At 39.4% G+C, this 22,089-nt stretch overlaps 1 protein-coding gene across 1 annotated transcript in view; it reads left to right on the top strand.

The window, feature by feature from the left end:
• Positions 1-22,089, top strand: part of LOC115224837 (mitochondrial 2-oxoglutarate/malate carrier protein) — a 29,087-nt gene that overhangs the window by 2,883 nt on the left and 4,115 nt on the right. Inside the window, exons 2-8 of the mRNA XM_029795776.2 lie at positions 8,042-8,103; positions 13,215-13,305; positions 15,042-15,125; positions 16,970-17,089; positions 18,064-18,154; positions 20,158-20,248; positions 21,684-21,783. Of these exons, the coding sequence (XP_029651636.1) occupies positions 8,042-8,103; positions 13,215-13,305; positions 15,042-15,125; positions 16,970-17,089; positions 18,064-18,154; positions 20,158-20,248; positions 21,684-21,783 (639 nt within the window). The remainder of the gene's footprint in view (positions 1-8,041; positions 8,104-13,214; positions 13,306-15,041; positions 15,126-16,969; positions 17,090-18,063; positions 18,155-20,157; positions 20,249-21,683; positions 21,784-22,089) is intronic.

The following is a 22,089-nucleotide window of genomic DNA, read 5'->3' as shown; positions in this document are numbered from 1 at the left end:
GTATTAAACCCAATATTTTTGGGAAAGAATTTTTTTTTTCATAATCCTATAATGTTCCGTGCTTAGAACACAAATTCGCGAAAATTTTCTCAAAATTCCAGGAAAAAAACAATTTATAAGTTATTATATGGGGTGTTTAAACCAGAAGTACGCCCGGTTTTTTTTTCTTTTCGTTTTGTTTTTAGTGCCACAACAGTACTAAAAATGATGGACAGGTGCACATCAATTATTGTGCATAGCTGGGACTCTCCTGACTCGCTCCGAACGGACGAACACAACGTTTCTATTTGACAAACCACAGGTCATTTTGTGTTTGTAGCCGCAGCAAATTGAATAATAAAGAAAACAGGAAGAACATTCCAATATTCATCGTCCAGTTTGTCAAAATATTGAAATAGGCTCAAGCCTAGTTGTGTGGTTTCGCAGCAGCCACGTGGCTTTCGTTAGTTTCCACAGAGTCACTTCTTGGACAAGTATTTCATACTGTAGCTTTGGGTTGACTAACAACGTGTGCGCAGAAAGGAACTGTTCAGAAGTCCAGGGTGGGGAGTCTATGTGTGTATATATATATATATATATATATATATTATATATATACATAGGGATGGTATTATTAAAATACCATCACAAGTGGTAAGCGAATTAGCCGTACATAATTAAGGGATCAGCAAAAAGTTGCTTCACCACATACCGAAATTTAGAAATAGCAGTCAAACTACTAATTCTTCTACTACAATATATCTCCACAGACAGTAATACTCGTAATTCACATAGGCAAAAAGAAAAACAAACTATCAAACTGTGTGTGTGTGTATATATGTATATATTATATATATATATATATATATATATATATATATATGGGGAGCTGTGTATATATATATATGTATCCATATACATACACACCTGTATGTGGTGTATATATGTACGTACACACACTGTGTGTGTGATATATATTATATATATATATATATATATATATACGGGAGGTTGTATGTATATGGGGGATATGTATGTATATTGAGATTGTGTGTATGAGAGGTTACATGGGTGGGATGTTTATTAATAAGAGAAACGTGTGTGTATGCATACACACACACCCACTGTTGTTGATGATTTGTCCCTTTATGCCCATAATTTAGCGGTTCAGCATCAATAATATACATTCTGGGTCAATATATTCGACTAAGTCCTTGAAAGCCGTGTCCCAACATGGTCGCAGTCCAACGACTGAAACCAGTAAAAGACTATTTATTTCGAATCTGTGCTCTGACTTCAAATGCCGCAGAGATCAGTCAGCTCCGCGTTTTATCATTTTGAGATCGATAAATAAGATACCAGTGAAATGTTTAGAGTGTGGGACGAGATTCCTTGATAGCTGTTTCCAATTCTTTGCATCCTGGCTGCAACGTCTGCGACTACACTCAGTAATGGGGGTAGTTGCCCGAGGATTTCGCGGGTCTAAGGGCGGCCCAGTTCTGATCAGTGTAAGCTGTGGCTTCTTCTTATCGAAAAATAAATACTGTAGGGCCGAGTGCCTTGATTTGCCCGAGGTTGGAGGCCTATAATGCTGCGAAGACGGCTCTGACTACACAAGGTCCAATCTGTATTGACTTGTGTTCTTCTCTGGGACATCGGTAACCCGGTGAAGAGAGATTCGCATATTTGGGCACCATTGTGTTGGTCTTCCACTCGTACACATTCACATCTTGTTCACGTCTGCACCTTGGAGGGGAGCTTTTCCGTGTGGAGATGCCTGGCTAGATTGATTGATGGTGACGCATGTTACAATTTCTAAGCGAAAGTGGGGGGAACAGTGGCACAATGGAGAATGTTTTCATACAATCATTTAAACTGAGATTGTGGTTATCGTTCGAGTTTCACGCTCTGATTTTTTTAGATGACACACCTTAAACATCGCTGAAAAGTGTAATATACAAATAACGATCAAAATCTCAGTTTAATTTGTTAAATATATGATATATATGCAGTTAGGTTAACCTTAATCAACTCCAGTTACCAGTAGTTAATTCTCTAAATACTAAATATTAGTTTGTTTTGTAAGGTTATTGGAACAATAAATTCTTCCAGTACGGCCATTGCGAATGAGTTGCTATTGAATGAGGATGTGCAGCTTTCATGCCTATCTGTTGACGAAGGGGAAGGTCGTTAATTAGCAACGTAAAGAAAGAACTGTAACTGGAATCCGGAGCTTCTTATCTATGTGGCTGCCATTCAAAACAGACACTTACATACATTATACACACGCACACGAGACAGACAGAAAGAAAGAAAAGTAGCACCGTTTCTACTAAGAATTTTGTAATGAATCCATATTCATAAAGTGTTGTGGATTAAATATCCCTAATTCGGTGCGTGTATTCATTGCCTGCTGTTAAAAAATACACGTTAACCCGTATTTAATCACACATTTAAGTCTGTTGCAGGTTGGTCGCCCACATTCTTTACCGTTCGACGTGGAATATATCTCACTCTTTATTGTACTCTAATAAACCTGTTGTCCTCAACTGAAGGTCATTTGTAACTGTTTTACAGGCTGTCAATTAAAGCCTTATATATGTCATTATACTAAAAACTTAACGGTTTGCAGCTATTTTACATCATCTTTTCGTTGATGGACGTTTTTCTCCCTCTTCTAGAAAGGCATAATAGCCACACATCCCAATCCTCCCTCATAACTCTCATTCGACGTACTATATACAAGGGCAATTTGTTGTTCCTGTAAACTCACATTGTTGCTGGTACACCCAGTGGAAAGCCATAACCACCACTACTTCCTATTTCACGTCTGTTTTATAACTCAAAACCCTTTACGTGCCAGACAAGACGATATGGCTACTGGGGGTCACGTCTTTCTCTTTTTAAACAATGGAGCCATTCTAGACTAAGATTGGATAACGATAATAATAATTTATTATATTAGACGTAAGGCCATAAATGTTTGTAGGACAAAGGGAACAGTCTATTATATCGATTCTAATGAATGGCCGATACTTTATTAACTCCGGAAGGTCGGAAAACATTCATTGATCTCTGTCGGTATTTCAATGAGAGACGACGACAATAACGATTATAATGATGATGGTAATCGTCCTTTTCTGCTATAGGGCCCAAGACCTGAAGTTTGGTGTGTGTGTGTGTGTGGTGGGGGGAGGGGGCTTGACATTTATATATCGAATCCAGTAATCAACCGGTACTTATTTTATCGATCCCGAAAGGGTGAAAAGTGAAGTCAGCCTCGACGGAATTTGAACTGAGAGCGGAAAGCGCTAATAATTTTTCTCATTAACCACAGATATTTACAAAAGATCGAGAACCGTACAGGATATTTTGAGCATGTAAAAGGGGAAGCACACACACACACACACACACACACTCTCTCTCTCTCTCTCTCTCTCTCTCTCTCTTTTTACTTGTTTCAGTCATTGGAGTACGGCCGTGCTGGAGCTCCGCCTTGAAGGATTTAGTCGAAGAAATCGACACCAGCATTTTTTTTAAACCTGAAGTTTATTCTATCGGTTTCTTATTGCCGAATCGCTAAGTTACGGTGACGTAAACAAAACAACAACGGCTGCCAGGTGCTAGTTGATACACGCATACATACACATATACTTACTTAGCAACACATACACACAGGTGGCGATCCTTCGATATTGGTCTAGAGTGTCAGTATGAAGAGATGGCCTCATTCACCCTCTTTTTCGTCCTAGCTTCCTTATCCATTTTATGAGGGAAGGTTGAGCGGGTGAATGATGTATACTTATACCAAAAGATTCACACACATAGATACAACAGGCTTCTTTCAGTTTCCGTCTACCGAATTCAGCACACAAGGTATTGATCCGACCCAGGGCTAAAGAAGAAGACACATTGCACTGTAACACAAGACACACACGCAAAAATTTGCTGGAAATGTTTAAAGAATATTCCTCAAGTCGAACTGGCAAATGCTGAGATTGAAACCTTGGTTCTTTAAACCATTGTTGTGGCGGGATAACGCTATTGTGTGACTGACTGCACACTGGGTATTTGGGTGCTGCAGTACCACTTTCTTGGCAATAACATCTGCAGAAATTTTGCCTAATAAGTTATCACAAATGTTATCTTAGAATGGTTTGTTTATAGAATCGTATGTGACCCATATCAACTGTCTCTCCTCCTTCGTTGTTTGTGCCAATTAATCTTATCAGCCAGTCACTGTAGGCTTTATCTTGAACCTCAGAATTCATTGTCCTTTTTTTTCTTCATAATACCTTTATATATATATACACACACATACATATATATATATATATATATATATATATATATATTCACTCATATACATGCACACACACACACACATACATATATATTCACACATATACACACACACACACACATATATATATCCATACACACACACACACACATACATATATATATTCACACATATACACACATATACATTATACATATATATACACATATACATACACATATTTATATGCATACATAATATATATACATACGTGCATACATAGTATATATATACATACATGCATACATAATATATATATACACACACACATACATACATATATATACACATGATGCATACATAATATATATATATATACACACACACATACATACATATATATACACATGATGCATACATAATATATATATATATACATACACATTGCATACATAATATATACATACACACATGCATACATACATATTGTAAGAGGGTTGTTATGTGTTTTATTGACATGGTGACCTTCCCTTGGTACAAAACCTGCTTCAGCATACAATTCCACATTTAAAAACCTTACAAACCAAACATGCATACACATATGTAGACACAGATTTATTTTAACAAACTTTGATAATTTTGGAAGCGAACAGGTGGTTGGTTGAAGTGAACTCCAGAACTCCAGTCACAAAATATATCTACATATATTAGGTGGGCGAGTGCACACACACACACACACACACAGATACATATTGTAAAGTTCCAGTGAATCCTCCATGTTGAGCCATTCCATCAGTTATGTTCTGTTATTTTAAAACTGACTTTGAAAATAAATAAATTCCGGGTTCAGTCCCACTGCATGGCACCTTGGGCAAGTGTCTTCTACTATAGCCTCGGGCCAACCAAAGCCTTGTGAGTGGATTTGGTAGACGGAAACTGAAACAAGCCCATTGTGTGTGTGTGTATATATATATATATATATGTATGTATATGTGTATGTTTGTGTGTCTGTGTTTGTTCACCCCAACATCGCTTGACAACCGATGCTGTTGTAGTAACTTAGCGGTTTGGCAAAAGAGACTGATAGAATAAGTACTAGGCTTATAAAGAGTAGGTCCTGGGGTTGATTTGGTCGACTAAAGGTGGTGCTCCAGCATGGCCACAGTCAAATGACTGAAACAAGTAAAAGAGTAAACCTTAATTTAACACACACACATTATTCATAGCTAATTTCCCTTCACTAATTTTATTAATCTGAAACTAGTCCTCAATCAGGGTCCAGTATGATCTGGCAGTGTTTCTACAGTTGGATGCCCTTCCTAACGCCAACCACTTCGTGAGTGTAGTGGGTGCTTTTTATGTGCCACGGCACAGGTGCCAGACGAGGCTGGCAACAGCCACGATCGGTTGGTACTTTTTACGTGCCACTGGCATGGAGGCCAGTCGGGGTGGCACTGGCAACAGCCACGTTCAGATGGTTCTCTTATGTGCCACTGACACTGGTATCATGACTACAATTTCCATTGATTTTGATTTCACTTGCCTCAACAGGTCTTTGCAAGTAGAGTTTTGTGTCTCAAGAAGGAAAGGTATGCATAAGCGGACTGGCTACATCCCAGGTAGAGGCCACGGGTTATGGTCTCACTTGTCCTGCCGGGCCTTCTCACGCCTGGCATACTTTTGTTGTGTGTATTTGTTGAGGTGTATTGAAAACTGGATCCATAGTTGTTGGGTTTTGTTATCACATGTAAACCCACTTAGCATATATACTTGTGTATAGGTCACACTTTTTTTTACTAAAAATTTCGATAAAAATCAGGCGTGCGACCTATCTACTTGATGTTACAGGGTTCTGAAATAAACAACAGTTGAGTTGATTTATCAATTAGACTACTTTCATAAAGTCATTGGCATAAACATGTTTTAATATTTGTAAGCAAAATTTTGAAATAAAGGTGAATATTAGTTATATTTATGTAAAAGAAAAATAGTGGGGGGTATGTAACTCCCCAAACCTATCTGCAAGTCAACTGCAAATACCTACTTTGACAACCCCAAACTTAGGGTGCAACCTATTTCTTTATTACCCGCAAGGGGCTAAACATAAAGGGAACAGACATAGGTATCAAGATGATTACATCGACCCCAGTGCGTAACTGGGACTTAATTTATTGACCCCGAAAGGATGAAAGGCAAAGTCGACCTCGGCGGAATTTGAACTCAGAATGTAACGGCAGACGAAATAACGCTTAGCATTTCGCTCGGCCTGCTAACATTTCTGCCAGCTCGCCGCCTTATTGCAACCTGTCCACAAGTATATACTGTGGGCCAAGGATGTAGTTTGTGTCATGTGCGTGCTCACGCTGTGTGGATGTTGTGTGGTGTATGGTGTTGATAATTTGTAAATGTAACCGTTGAAAACCTGAAGAAATTTTGCTTTAGATGTATTTATTCGTATGTATTGCAAGAAACAGCTAGGTTTCTTTCTCTAACATTTTACATAGTTCAACCTACACAAACTAATGTGTCTGCCAGAGTAAAATAGAAAGCCAAAGGTGTCCATAGGCAAAAAATAGTTTACAACCTCTGCCTTAACTATTAGGCTACACTTAACACTTACACATAGTTAGAAACCATTTAAAGGCAACAACAAGCTGGCAGAATCGTTAGCATGCCGGGCGAAATGCTTAGCGGTATTTCGTTTGCTGTTACGTTCTGAGTTCAAATTCCGCCCAGGTCGACTTTGCCTTCCATCCTTTCGGGGTCGATTAAATAAGTACCAGTTACGCACTGGGGTCGATATAATCAACTTAATCCGTTTGCCTGTCCTTGTTTGTCTCCTCTGTGTTTAGCCCCTTGTGGGTTGTAAAGAAATAGGTATTTCGTCTGCCATTATGTTCTGAGTTCAAATTCCGCCCAGGTCGACTTTGCCTTCCATCCTTTCGGGGTCGATTAAATAAGTACCAGTTACGCACTGGGGTCGATATAATCAACTTAATCCGTTTGCCTGTCCTTGTTTGCCCCCTCTGTGTGTAACCCCTTGTGGGCAGTAAAGAAATAAGAAACCATCTAAAGACTTCCACAACTCTCTTAGTATTCTGTCCTATTTAAAAAATATTTTTGGTGAATGTACTATTTTGACATACCAACTGCTGTCATGTCTTCTGTCACCACTTGTCAACATAATATTGAGTCATTGTAACAGGTATCAACAATAATTTTGGGCATTATTAGTTTACGTAGGTGTTTTTCAACCATTTTTTTTACCTATCCTTTTACTTGTTTCAGTCATTTGACTGTGGCCATGCTGAAGCAGTCCCTTGAAGGGCTTCAAGTCAAACAGATCGCCCCTAGGTCATATCTTAAGCTTAGTACTTATTCTATCGGTCTCTTTTTGCCAAACTGTCAAGTTACAGGGATGTAAACACACCAGCACTGGTTATCATGCAGCTATGGGTGGGTGGGGGGCAAATGCGTGTGCACACACACACACACACACACACACACATGACAGGCTTCTTTCAGTTTCCGTCTACCAAATCCACTCAAGGCTTTGGTTGGCCCAGGGCTTTAGTATTCTGTCTTATTTAAAAATATTTTTTGGTGAACCAAAATAGGTTGTTTTGTCTTTTATCTGAAAATGATTTTTCCTCTTTCATAAATAACCATGCTCTCCATTCCTATTTCATGATGTAATGTTATCTCTTTGTTGTCCTTGAGGCACAGCAGCAGCAGTAACTCCCACTTCTTTATCTTGCTCTCTCTTTCCTATACTTTCAGAATGGGTGCCACTTGTTTTGTCCAACCTCTTGACCTTGTTAAAAATAGAATGCAGCTCAGTGGTAGGTCTTTGTTTTATGACATACCTTTCATACTAATCATTTGTGATAGTTCTAGTATCTACCTTTAATAAAATATCTTTCATATAACATTACTTTATGACATCTTATTTCTTTACTACCCACAAGGAGCTAAACACAGAGAGGACAAACAAGGACAGACAAACGGATTAAGTCGATTATATCGACCCCAGTGCTTAACTGGTACTTATTTAATCGACCCCGAAAGGATGAAAGGCAAAGTCAACCTCAGCGGAATTTAAACTCAGAATATAGAACTTTATGACATGTCTTTTGTATCAGTCTTATATGACATCGTTATTATTTAACCCTTTAGTGTTCGCATTATTCTGCCAAAATGAATCCTTTTTCATCCACTTTGTTTTGAACTAATCATGCATTATCTTGTAGCTATGAGATTTTGATGAGGTAGCTGTTAATTTTTAAAACGATATTGTAGGGTTGGTGTGAGAGACCAGATCTGGTCAGTTTGAACATAAAACAGGCAAAATACTTTTGGCCGGATTTGGCCGGTTTAAATGCTAAAGGGTTGACATCCATTTTTCCTTGCTTGCATAAATGGGGCAGATTTTGTTGAGTTGGATTTTCTTCAGCCAGATACGCTTTCTGTTGCCAACCCTCACTGTTTCCAACCAGGATAATATTTCCCCATTGACCTGACGTGTCCCAGAAGATGGGAAAGAAAGGACAATGTTTGCATGATGGTGATACTTATTTTCAACTATAAGGCGGCGAGCTGGCAGAAACGTTAGCACGCCGGGCGAAATGCTTAGCAGTATTTTGTCTGTCGTTACATTCTGAGTTCAAATTCCGCTGAGTTTGACTTTGCCTTTCATCCTCTCGGGGTCGATAAATAAAGTACCAGTTGTGTACCAGGTTCGATGTAATCGACTTTATCCCTTTTTCTGTCCTTGTTTGTCCCCTCTATGTTTAGCCCCTTGTGGGCAGTAAAGAAATAGATACTTATTTTCACTATCATGCAATATGAAGGCAAGGAAATTGTAAAACACTTGCTCACACACACACACATACATATATATATACAAGACTACCCATGGCCCGTTGGGTCACTGGGAAAGTCTGAATTTCCCAGTAATAGTTTTGTTTCATAGGTTTTTTTTTCTTTTCCATATTATTTTGCATGCTTTACATTTTAGTATTCTGTCTAATCTTAATTCAAACCCTAGTCCTAAACCTAAATCCTAATCTAATCCTAAGCCTTAACCTTAATCCTAACTCAGATCACAGTGTAGACTAGGAGTTTTCAACCATTTGTTTTATCTATGGACTATGTTTCCTGTATGCTAAAGTAGCATTGTCATTTCTTCCCCAATGGCTTCATTCAATGTTTGGAAATGTTTTTTGACATAGCACAACCCTGTAGCCTCTTGTGGCCCCTTCCTTTGTCACCACTCTCCTCTCTTAGTCCTCAGGCAGAGTGAATAGTAGGTTGTCATGCCAACAAGTTCCACTGTACACCAAAGGTCTGCCCATAATTACAGAGGAGGAATCCTATAATAGTTAAGAAAGAGGTGAGGGACTTAAAATTCATTATGATCTTTCTATTTCTAGTGGAGAGGTAGGGAGGGGGTCATTTACTACCTAACTTACCCCACTCGTCATCACCACCATTACTTCAACCATTACAAGGTCTGATCAATATCTGGACTGTTGCCATAGTAACGAAGCCAAAGCACACAGTGAAGCTGCTTGGCAAAGATTGACCTTGAACTCTGCTGTGCATGTGCGCTAAGTTTTAACATTCTGCTTACTTCCACTGTTTACAGCAATGCTTGGAAGGAAGGTGTGTAGCGTGATTGTCGCTTTGGTAATGACAGAGAAAGTTGTCATGGTGATACCTGCTCAGTGGCCAATGCAAAGTTGCAGGAAGTGTATGGAGAGGAGTGTATGAGATGCACACAAGTGTACGAGTGGTTCAGACATTTCCAAGATGGCTGAAAAATGCCGATATTGATGAACATTCTGGGAGACCCACAACCAGCAGAACTGACAAAAACATTGCTGTGAGGAGAAATCATCGAATCACCATTCGTGGGTTATCAGAGGACATGCAGATTAGTTACAGTTTGGTTCAGTCCATTATCACTGAAGATTTGGGTATGAGATGTGTGTCTGCCAAGTTTGTGCCAAAACTGCTTTCAGCTGACCTAAAAGACACTTTGGGGTTTCAGTTACACAAGATCTTCTTGATTGTGTCGAGAACAATGAAAACTTTTGTCAAGCTTTTGGCAAAATTTGATGCAGATGCTCAACTTTCTCAGTCACGGTCAATGTGACAATCACATGCTACACACCTTTCTTCCAAGCACTGCTGTAAACTGTGGAAGTGAGCTAGAACATTAAAACTTAGTGCACATGCACAGCAGAGTTCACGGTCAAACTGTGCTGAGCAGCTTCAATCTGTATGCTTTAGCTTTGTTACTATGGCAACAGTCCAGATACTTATTGATCAGACCATGTATATTATCATCAATAAGGCAGTGAGCTGGCAGTGCTTAGTTCAAATTCTGCTGAGGTCAACTGTACTTTTCATCCTTTTCGGGGTCATGCAATCGACCAGCTCTCTCCTTTCAGGCCTTGTGCATATGGTAGAAAGGACTTTTATTATCATCAGTGTTACTTTATTTCAGTAATAGAAATTATTTGTAGTTTCACTTATCTCTCATTAAATCTCTTCACCACACTTCACTTTCTTATCTCCCCCACTTCACTCATTTTCCCTCTCACTCCAGATTTAGACAACACTATACCTCCTCTTCTACCTCAATCCATTCAAAATTCCCCATATAGTCACTATACTAGAAGTATAAAGACGATTTTGGTTGCTATTTATGGCTTCTGTTAGAAACAAGGAGCATTGTTCATGACCATTTCAAGCCTGACTCCAAGAATGGAATCACTGATGTGGTTATGGTTTAGTTCCTATATAGCCTTAACATTGATGTAATCATCATCAACGAGGCTTTATATAGCTATGGTGTGGCCTCACCTGGAATTTGCATCACCGGTCTGGAACCCCTATCGTGCCCAGGATATTAATCGTCTGGAAGTCGTTCAGCGACGTGCAACCAAGAGAATACCCTCCATCAAGCATTTGCCATATTCTGAACGCCTTACTTCCCTGGGCATGGATACATTGAAACTCCGATGTCTGGCAGCTGACTTGGCAGACACCCATAGAATTATTAACCACCTCGCAAACAATATCTCTGAGCACCTTTTCAAACTCCACCTGTCTAACACCCGTGGACATGTTTACAAAGTCAGAAAACAGCACAGCTCCCATGACTGTCGGAAACATTTTTTCATGTTAAGAGTTGCTGAAGCATGGAACAAACTGCTGGCATCAGTTGTTGGTTGTCGGAGCACTGCATCCTCCAAAACTTCCATGCTTCTTGAGTTTTGCCAAAACTACACCTGATTTTTCCCCTCCATACACACGCAAGCATGTATCTGACTCATACACTGTTCACTTCCCTGACATTTGTACATTACTGCATATGCTTTATACGCACTTTTTGACAAGTTGTGCACCTGAGCACTGTATACAATAATTTCATTATTATTATTATTAACAACTGTCTTCCATGCTGGCATGGGTCGGACAGTTTGATAGGAACTGGCAGGCCAGGAGCCACACCAGATTCCATAGTCTGTTTTGGTTTGGTTTTACGTGGTACCATAACCAGTACCAATGCTTTCTATGTGGTATCTTGGTTTTAGAACCTCAATTCTGTGGTGGTGGGCAGGTCTTCCCAAGTACAGCAATGCATCACATATCTCGCTCACAACATCATAAGCGGAAAGTGTAACCTCTTGAAAGAGCTGTTCTTCACTCCTGCTCCAGAGCGTTGGCTGCGAGGTCACTCCGAAAAGCTCTATCTGTGACGATTTCATCTCAATCGAAGGAGAGGGGCTTTCTCCGTCCAGGTTGCAGATCCATGGAATAAGCTGCCGGACGAGATAGTGAAGATTTCGACGACCGCTCGGTTCAAAGTCTCTCTTGACCAGAAATGGCCTGAACTCTTTGCATGAACACCCTCCCTGTACATAACTCCATGTCCCCCTACATGGCCTTGCTTTTGCTTTTTGAGCCAAAAAATTAACTTAACTTAACTATCTCGGTCCCCTGTTATGTCCTGAAAAAAATATTGTTGGTGGAAAGGAAATTCTAAAGGATTTATGTCCTGGGTAGTAAGGATTGAGCAAAATGTTTATTCAAGGGCTTCTAACTATTTTAGCATTCAGGTTATTCTGTCATGTAATACGTATCTATTCAGATTGTTTTTAGTTGTAGCTTTGAGATTTTGATGGTGTGATTGTTTATTTTTAGAACAATATTGTAGAGTAGGTTCAAGAAGTTGAATCTCATTGTTACTCTTTTACTTGTTTCAGTCATTTGACTGTGGCCATGCTGGAGCACCGCCTTTAGTCGAGCAAATCGACCCCAGGACTTATTCTTTGTAAGCCTAGTACTTATTCTATCGGTCTCTTTTGCTGAACCGCTAAGTTACGGGGACGTAAACACACCAGCATTGGTTGTCAAGCGATGTCGGGGGGGGGGGGGAGAAACACAGACACACACGCACATATATATATGCAGATACATATATACAACGGGCTTCTTTCAGTTTCTGTCTACCAAATCCACTCACAAGGCTTTGGTCAGCCCAAGGCTATAGTAGAAGACACTTGCCGAAGGTGCCACACAGTGGGACTGAACCCGGAACCATGTGGTTGGTAAGCAAGCTTCTTACCACACAGCCACTCCTGCGCCTTTTGGTGAAGTTTTGTCAGTGAACAGGTCACGGTTTCAAAGCGATGAAAATATTTTGACAAATTAAATTTAAATGTTGAAGTGAATCTAACGTTTTTTGTGTGTTTCTTAAATGGCTTATAAACACCTTCCACGCTGCAATTGTTTATATATATATATATATATATATAATGTGCATATATACATACACATTCATATAAATGCATGTTTTGTTTTTTTTCTCTAAAAGTTAATACAAGTTATAAAATTAATACAGACTGACCCCAATTTGAACCCATTCACATTGTATTTACAGGTGAAGGTGGTAAAGCAAGAGAACACAAAACCAGTTTTCATGCCATTCGAAGTATCTTAAAGAATGAAGGCCTTACTGGTATGTACACAGGGTGAGTGTGTATATATATATATATATATATAATTATATATCATTGAAGTAATGTGGTCACATGACGTAATATTACAAACTGTTCCAATAAACTATCAAGTCATCGTTTTATGTTTTCCATGTTGGCATGGGTTGAATGGTTTAACAGGAGTTGGCTGGCCAGAGAGCTGCCCAGGTTCCAATTGTCTGTTTTGGAAATGATCCTACAGCTGGATGCCTTTCCCAGTGCCATCCACTTTACAGTGTGTACTTAGTGCTCTTCACATGCCAGTAACCTGGGTGCTGTTATGTGACACCAACACAAGTGCATTTTACGTGGCAGCAGCAGCACGATTGCATGGCACTGGCACAAGTATACTGCCGTGCAAACTGTTAAATATTTTCCAAAATGTTTAAATGTTTTTTTTTAGCCTCACAGAGGCAATGACAAAAGACCGAGACCTCTGGAGGTATGCTGTGACTACGAAGACCCGACAAATAACGTGAGTTCGTGGCTGTTTCCTGCACCAGCTTCACATAACCAGCCCCAGCCCATCCAAAGTACTTTGGATGGCAGGATGGTCTGCTGTGCTTACCTTGGATTGTAGCGCAACCTGCTGTGCTTGAGGAGACCTCTTGAGTCAAGTACATCAACATCAAAATAAAAATTAAATGAAAATTGTCGTTGTGATACCTCGCACTGCCACATAATAAGCACTCAATTCCTTCTGTAAAGTAGTTGGCTTTTGAAAGGGCATTCAGCCATAGAAGCCATGCCAAAACAGACACTGGAGCTTGGTATAGCTCTCAGCCTTACCAGCTACTGTCAAACCCATACCAGCATGGAAAATGGTTGTTAAATGATGATGATGATGAATACAACATATTAATTGAATACATATAGATATTATATTTCTGTTGACTGCTTTAGTAGGTTGGCTACCAATGATAGTGATATTCATATACTTTTCCATTAAACCAGTGGTTCTCAACCCAGACCCATACAGCCCGTGGAAAATAAGGATAGTGTATTGTCATAAGTGTGGGAATGACATTAGTTTAGGGAGTACAAACCCAACTCCAAATTTTTTTACAAACTATTTTTTTTTTCAAATCTTAATATCAAAACAAACTTGGGTGTAATAATAATTATTGGCTTTAAATTTTGGCACAAGGCCAGCAGTTTGGGGGCAGGGACCAAGTTGATTAGATCAACCCCAGTGCTCAACTGGTACTTAATTTATTGACCCCAAAAGGAAGAAAGGCAAAGTCAACCTCAGCAGAATTTGAACTCATATCATAAACAGCTGCCTGCTTGTCGGAGGCAGAGCACCTGCTTGGCAGAGGCGGAGCCCCTGCTTGTCAGTGGAGCCCCTGCTAGTTGGAGGCAGAGCCCCTGCTTGGTGGAGGCAGAGCCCCTGCTTGGTGGAGGCAGAGCCCCTGCTTGGTGGAGGCGGAGCCCCTGCTTGGCGGAGGTATAAATACGATAGCTATTATTCTCCCAGGTGAGGCTGCTACCCTATCCAGTGAAAATTTATTTTCTAAACCCCATTAAACCAGAACTAGGTGCTGCTCCCAATAAACCTCTTTGAGCATCAAAGATTTCCATTTTTTTTCTCATTAACTTAAAAATATATTGTCATGTTTTTATTTTCCATTACACTTTTCATTACATTTGTAGATATTTATATATATACATTTTGCATATATTTATGTATCTTATTTTGTATATTTTATATGTATTTTTATCTTCTTCAGATTGTCTGCTGGACTTCTTCGTCAAGCATCCTATACCACAACACGTCTCGGCATCTACACCATGCTTTTCGATAAATTTTCATCGTATGTCGGTTTCTAATTTTTTGCCTTCTCATTAGAATCATTTCAAACTGTAACCTACAACTCAAAACACTTCAAATCATTTTGTTGCTGTGTTTTAGTCAGGCCGCTCTTTCTCAAAATATGTCCTGCTCCCTTAACTTCTTTCCATACCAGCCCTTTAGTTTCTTCATGTAAATGCATCTCTTTATATGGTGTTTATATGGATCTTTTCGGTTTGACCAGCAGTTTTTTCTAGCGGTGTCATATGAAATTGTCACCCATAATTATGACCCTAGTATTGATCTATTGCATTTCAATCTGTTTTAGGGTTAGAGTTGTTTAGGAGTGGAGGGAGGGTATCTTTTTTTCTAAACAAATGTAAATAAACCACCCAATCTGTTTCTTAAACGAGGGACATATTCATACGGCACAGAATGTTTTTTTACCTCAATAGATGTCATTGATTGGTGGAAATTGCAGAAATTGAAGAAAAAAAACAACAAATATCTTACAAACTATAGAATTTTCTCAATAAAGCCAAGAGAAAAAGATGTTTTATAAACACATTCTACCTGTATACGAAGTTTAAAAGTGTTTAGTTACATGGAAATTATTTTAAAAAACTGCCGTTCAAACCGAAAAGATCCGTTTATATTTAAATTAAAACCTTCCTTTGTGGCTGTGTGGTAAGAAGCTTGCTTCCCAACCACATGGTTCTAAAGTCATTGCTACTGCTTGGCACCTTGAGCAAGTGCTTTCTATTATAGTGTCGGGTTGACCAAAGCCTTGTGAGTGTATTTGCTAGATAGAAACTGAAAGAAACCTGTTATGCATGTGTGTGTGTGTGTTTGTCCCCTACCACTGCTTGGTAACTCGTGTTGGTTTGTTTATGTTCCCCACTGATAGAGATTGATGGTATAGGTAACAGGCTTAAAAAAAAATACTTGAGTTGATTCAGTTCCCTAAAAATTCTTGAAGGCAATGCCCCAGCATGACCACAGTCTAATGACCAAAACAAGCAAAAGATAGATAAAAAATAATATACAAGGGTGAGAATTGTTTCTCCTGCCATTGCCCTCTTACTACAGGGGAGAAAACTTGTATGGTGACATGATGCACCTACAGTATGCCAAAGGTTAAGGCAGGATGCTCATTAGAACTATATTTTTCATATGGCCGATTGACACCTCAACATTTCATTGGTTGTGACTATTTTTCAAAACTGAAAAAAGGAGTGGCCAGCTTAAGAACAATCTGCACCAAATTCAGAGAGCTGTTGCCTCTTTAGACGTGAGAGATTTATTATTATATGAGACTTGTGTACAAACTGCAATATTTCATGGTAGTAAGATCTGGGCCCTAAATACAAAAGACCTATGAAGACTTGAAAGAAATGAAGCAAGCATGCTGCATCAGGTGTGTATGTGTGTGTGTCTGTACATATGTCTATATGCATACATGTATATGAGTATGTGTGTTTACATGTATGTATGTATTTACATGTATATGTGTGTGTGTACATATGTATGTATATACATGTATATACATACAAGGCAGCGAGCTGGCAGACACGTTAGCACGCCGGGCGAAATGCTTAGCAGTATTTCGTCTGTTGTTACGTTCTGAGTTCCAGTTCTGCCGAGGTCAACTGTGCCTTTCATCCTTTTGGGGTTCATAAATAAAGTACCAGTTTCGCACTGGGGTCAATGTAATCGACTTAATCTCTTTGTCTGTCCTTGTTTGTCCCCTCTATGTTTAGCCCCTTGTGGGCAATAAAGAAATGTATATATATATATATATGTGTGTGTGTGTGTGTGTATATGTACATATATGAAATCTAATATTTGTTTTATATTTTGATACAGTGGTGACAAACCCCCTGGTTTCTTCACAAAGGCAGGTATCGGAATGACAGCTGGGGCAATTGGTGCCTTTGTTGGTACACCTGCTGAGATCTCTCTCATTCGAATGACTGCTGATGGCAGGTACGTATATATACGGCAATGGGTGTGTGTATATGTGTGATGGATTTATGCAAGTTGAAGCTGATCAGGGTAAGAAATTACTTACGGCAGCATTGGAGATGGTGGTGTTTGTAGCAAACTGGTGATGTTGCTGCTAATTTGTGTTGTTGGTAATTAATAGTTTTACTAATTGGTCCAGATATTGCTGATGGTCACTAAGTATTGGTGATGGTGTTCTTTAATTAACTAATGACTTGTTGCTAATTGCAGATATTATTTCTTTCTTCTTTTTTTTTTGTTAAGGAATAAATGTTTTATTTATTACAATACAATTACTAGGAAACTAAGAAACGGAAAAAGAAGGTGGGGAATTAAGCAGTAGAAAATGGAAGGGGAGGGAGCAATGGGCCACACACTCCAGAATAAACGGTGTGTTCAGCCATGTCCTGTGGCCATGACCATGATAGCATGAAATCTATAATTAAAATATCGCACTACAGAGGAACCAAGTGTGTAAGATGTTTTGATCTTTTCGGTTTGAACAGCAGTTTTTCTAGCAGTGTCATATGAAATTGTCACCCATTATTATGACCCTAGTATCAATCTATTGCATTTCAGTCTGTTTTAGGATTAGGGTCAGGCTTAGGGGTGGGGGGAAGGGTATCTTTTTTTCTTCACAAATGTAAATAAACCCAATCTTTCTTAAATGAGGGACATATTAATACGGCACAGAATGTTTTTTTACCTCAATGGACGTCATTGATTGGTTGAAATTGCAGAAATTGAAGGAAAAAAACAACAAATATCTTACAAACTATAGAATTTTCTCAATAAAGCCAAGAGAAAAAAATGTTTTATAAACACATTCTACCAGTATACGAAGTTTAAAAGTGTTTAGTTATGTGGAAATTATTTTAAAAAACTGCCGTTCAAACCGAAAAGATCCAGATGTTTTTTTTCCTATCAAGTTAACATTTTATCTCACTGTTTTCTAGGTTACCTGTAGATCAACAAAGAGGTTACACCAACGTATTCAATGCCCTCTTCCGTATCACCAAAGAAGAAGGATTGCTAACACTATGGAGGGTAAGTATCGTTGTTGTTGTTTTTAATTTAGCTTTTGTCAGAACACCTGAAGTCTTGCATGCATAGTGGTCTTGCTACCTGCAACCTATGGTACTTATTTCTTTACTACCCACAAGGGGCTAAACACAGAGGGGACAAACAAGGACAGACAAACGGATTAAGTTGATTATATCGACCCCAGTGCGTAACTGGTACTTGTTTAATTGACCCCGAAAGGATGAAAGGCAAAGTTGACCTCGGCGGAATTTGAACTCAGAACGTAACGGCAGATGAAAATCCGCTAAGCATTTTGCCCGGCGTGCTAACTATTCTGCCAGTTCGCCGCCTTGGTACCATGCCATCTGTTCTTTTTCAACTATCTAATACTTTCTTGATTATTCCAGCTGTTCATCATCAACATCATCATCATTGTTTAACGTCCGTTTTCCTATGATTTTTGGCTCAACAAAAGATCTCGATCCAATAAGTGCCAGGCTTCAAGACTAAAAGTACTGGGGTCAATTCATCAAACTAAAAATTCTTGAAGGCAATGCCCTAGCATGGGCACAGTCTAATGATTGAAATAAGTAAAAGATAAAGATAAAAAATAGTTGTGGACCACCGCTGAAGTAAACCTTTCAAGGTAGTGCCCCAGCATGGCGAACTGGCAGAATTGTTAACACATAGTGGTATTTCGTTTGCCGTTATGTCGATTAAATAAGTACCAGTTACGCACTGGGGTCAATATAATCGACTTAATCTGTTTGTCTGTCTTTGTTTGTCCTCTCTGTGTTTAGCCCCTTGTGGGTAGTAAAGAAATAGGTATTTTGTCCATCTTTATGTTCTGAGGTTTACTTTACCTTTCATCCTTTTCGGGGTTGATAAGTTAAGTACCGGTGAAACACTGGGGTTAATGTAATTGACTAGTCCCCTCCCCCAACATTTCAGGCCTTGTGCCTATAGTAGAAAGGATGATTATTATTATCATTTTTATTAAGGCAGTGAGATGGCAGAATTGTTAGCACGTTGGGCAAAATGCTTTGCAGGATTTCATCTGTCTCAGTGTTCTGAGTTCAAATGCCACCAAGATTGACTTTGCCTTTCATCCCTTCAGGAACAGTAGAATAAGTACCAGTTGAACATTGAGGTTGATATATCAACTCATCTCCTCCACTCAAATCACTGCCCTTGTGGCAAAATTTGAAACCATTATCAAGGCAGTGAGCTGGCAGAATTGTTAGCATACCGGACGAAATGCTTAGCCGTATTTCACCTGTTGCTATATTCTGAGTTCAAATTCTGCCAAGGTCAACTTTGCCTTTTATCCTTTTGGGGATTGATGAATTAAATACCTGTGAATCACTGGGGTTGATGTAATTGATTATCCCCATCCCCTCAAATTTCAGGCCTCGTGCATATGGTGGAAAGGAATATTATTATTATTATTATTAAGGCAGTGAGCAGGCAGAATTGTTAATAGGAGTGGCTGTGTGGAAAGTAGCTTGCTTATCAATCACATGGTTCCGGGTTCAGTCCCATTGCATGGCACCTTGGGCAAGTGTCTTCTACTATAGCCTCAGGCCGACCAAAGCCTTGTGTGTGGATTTGGTAGACGGAAACTGAAAGAAGCCTGTCATATATATATATATATGTATGTATGTGTGTGTATATGTTTGTCCCCCCAACATTGCTTACGTCCCCGTAACTTAGCAGTTTGGCAAAAGAGGCCGATAGAATAAGTTCTAGGCTTACAAAGAATAAGTCCTGGGGTCGATTTGCTCAACTAAAGGTGGTGCTCCAGCATGGCCGCAGTTGAATGACTGAAACAAGTAAAAGAGTATTCCTGGCAAAATGCTGTGTTCAGATTCCACCAAGGTCGACTCTGCTTTTCATCCCTATGGGGTTAATAAAAATCAGTACGAGTCGAGCACCGAGATTGATGCAATCAGCTTATCCCCCTCCCTTGAAACTACTGGCCTTGTGCTAAAAATTTGAAAGCATTAATATTTCCATTTTCCTTTCAGGGTTGTATTCCGACCGTGACTCGAGCCATGGTGGTGAATGCTGCACAGCTAGCATCATATTCTCAGGCGAAACAGTTCCTTTTGTCAACAGGTAAGTTTTACCTCACTTCTGAATTTTAGCCTGAAATAGAGCAATCCTGTGTTGTTACTGTATTAGAAGTTGAAGGTGCATGGCTTAGTGGTTTTTGTTTGTTGCTTCTCGAGCCATGCCTGGCTCATAAGGGCCGGTTTCCCGGTTTCTTGGCGTATAGGATCCCCACCTGGATGGGACGCCGGTCCATCATAGGTGAGCTGCCAGATGCAGGAGGAAAGAGTAAGAGAAAGTTGTGGCGAAAGAGTCAGCAGAAGTTTCGCCATTACCTTCTGCCGGAGCCGCGTGGAGCTTAGGTGTTTCGCTCATAAACACACACATCGTCTGGTCTGAGATTCGAACCCGCAATCCCTCGACCGCGAGTCCGCTGCTCTAACCACCAGGCCATGTGCTTCCATGGCTTAGTGGTTAGGGGTGTTGGACTCCTGATTGTAAGATCGTGGTTTCGATTCCTGGACTGGGCAGTATGTTGTGTTCTCAGTTAAAATACTTTATTTCATGTTAAGATTGTGGTTTCAATTTCTGGACTAGGTGATGTGTTGTGTTCTTAGGTAAATTACTTCATTTCATTTTGCTCCAGTCCACTCGGCTGGTAAAAATGAGTAAACCTGAGACAGACCAGCACCCCCATCCAGGGAGAAATATATACACATCAGAGACACCAGGGAACTGACCCTTTTTCTCCTTATGGCTGAGATGCACATATCATCAGCCACTTAGGGACATGCTCAACAGGTTATAGTCAAACAACTGACAAGCAAATCTGTGGTATTGAGCAGAATATTTGCTGTAGCAAATTATTATTATTAGTTATAAGGCAAGCTGGCAGAATTGTTAGCATGCTGTACAAAATGCATATTATTTCAGTTGTCACTAAATTCTGATTTCAAATTCTGTTGAGGTCAACTTTGCTTTTCATCCTTTCAGGGTCAATGAGATAAGTACCAGTTGAACAGTGGGGTCGATGCAATCAACTTATCCCCTCCCCACCAAATTACTGCCCTTGTGGCAAAATTTGAAACCATTGAGAGTAGAGAGGGAAGTGCTGTCTGGTAGCAAGTTTACTGAAAGGTGGATAAATGTCGCAAGAATGGCCAGTATAAACGGACCAATTCTGAGGATACACCTGTGAAAATATTAAAAGGGGAAAGGGGTTCTTTACCCACCTTTTGACCAGGCTCCCGTGGCTTTTATGGGTTTTTCCACGAGTAACCTTTCGAAGCGCCTCCCCCTATTGGGAGTTCTATTTGTTAGTTATATTTCGTTGTTATCCTGCTTTTGTACACAGACCTTTTTTCAAACGGACAAAACCCTTTGTAACTTTCGTCCTGTGTTTTGTCCCAAAATGTTTCTAATTGATTTTTGTCAGCCCTTGTGGCCAATAAAACGAATTAATTATTATTATTATTTACATATTTATTTATTGTTTAACCAGCGTACTTCTCTGATAACATCATGTGTCATTTCGGGGCCAGTATGATCAGTGGTCTTGTTACTACAGCAGCATCAATGCCAGTAGACATTGCAAAGACCAGGTAAGAACAAAATCTTTTATACATATAAAAATAAAAGTAGTAATAATGAAATCAAACCAAATAACGATATTTTGAAATCGTTTAATATGCATGTTTCAGCTTTGCATAATATTGCATCCATTACGTAAACCTTCCTCAGATATATTCATATATATATAGAGAGAGCAATAAGAAAATGGAGGGGATCACTAGGTGGTTCATCAACTTTAAGACATTGTATTATGTCTATTTAATTACTAAAAGGACAATTACAAGAATATATATACATGTATAACGTATGCTTTACATATAAGATATCACCGTGAC

Source organism: Octopus sinensis, linkage group LG26, assembly GCF_006345805.1.
Source record: "Octopus sinensis linkage group LG26, ASM634580v1, whole genome shotgun sequence".
Taxonomy (NCBI): Eukaryota; Metazoa; Mollusca; class Cephalopoda; order Octopoda; family Octopodidae; genus Octopus; species Octopus sinensis.
Note: the sequence above shows the minus strand (reverse complement) of the source record. Positions and strands in the feature narration are given on the sequence as shown.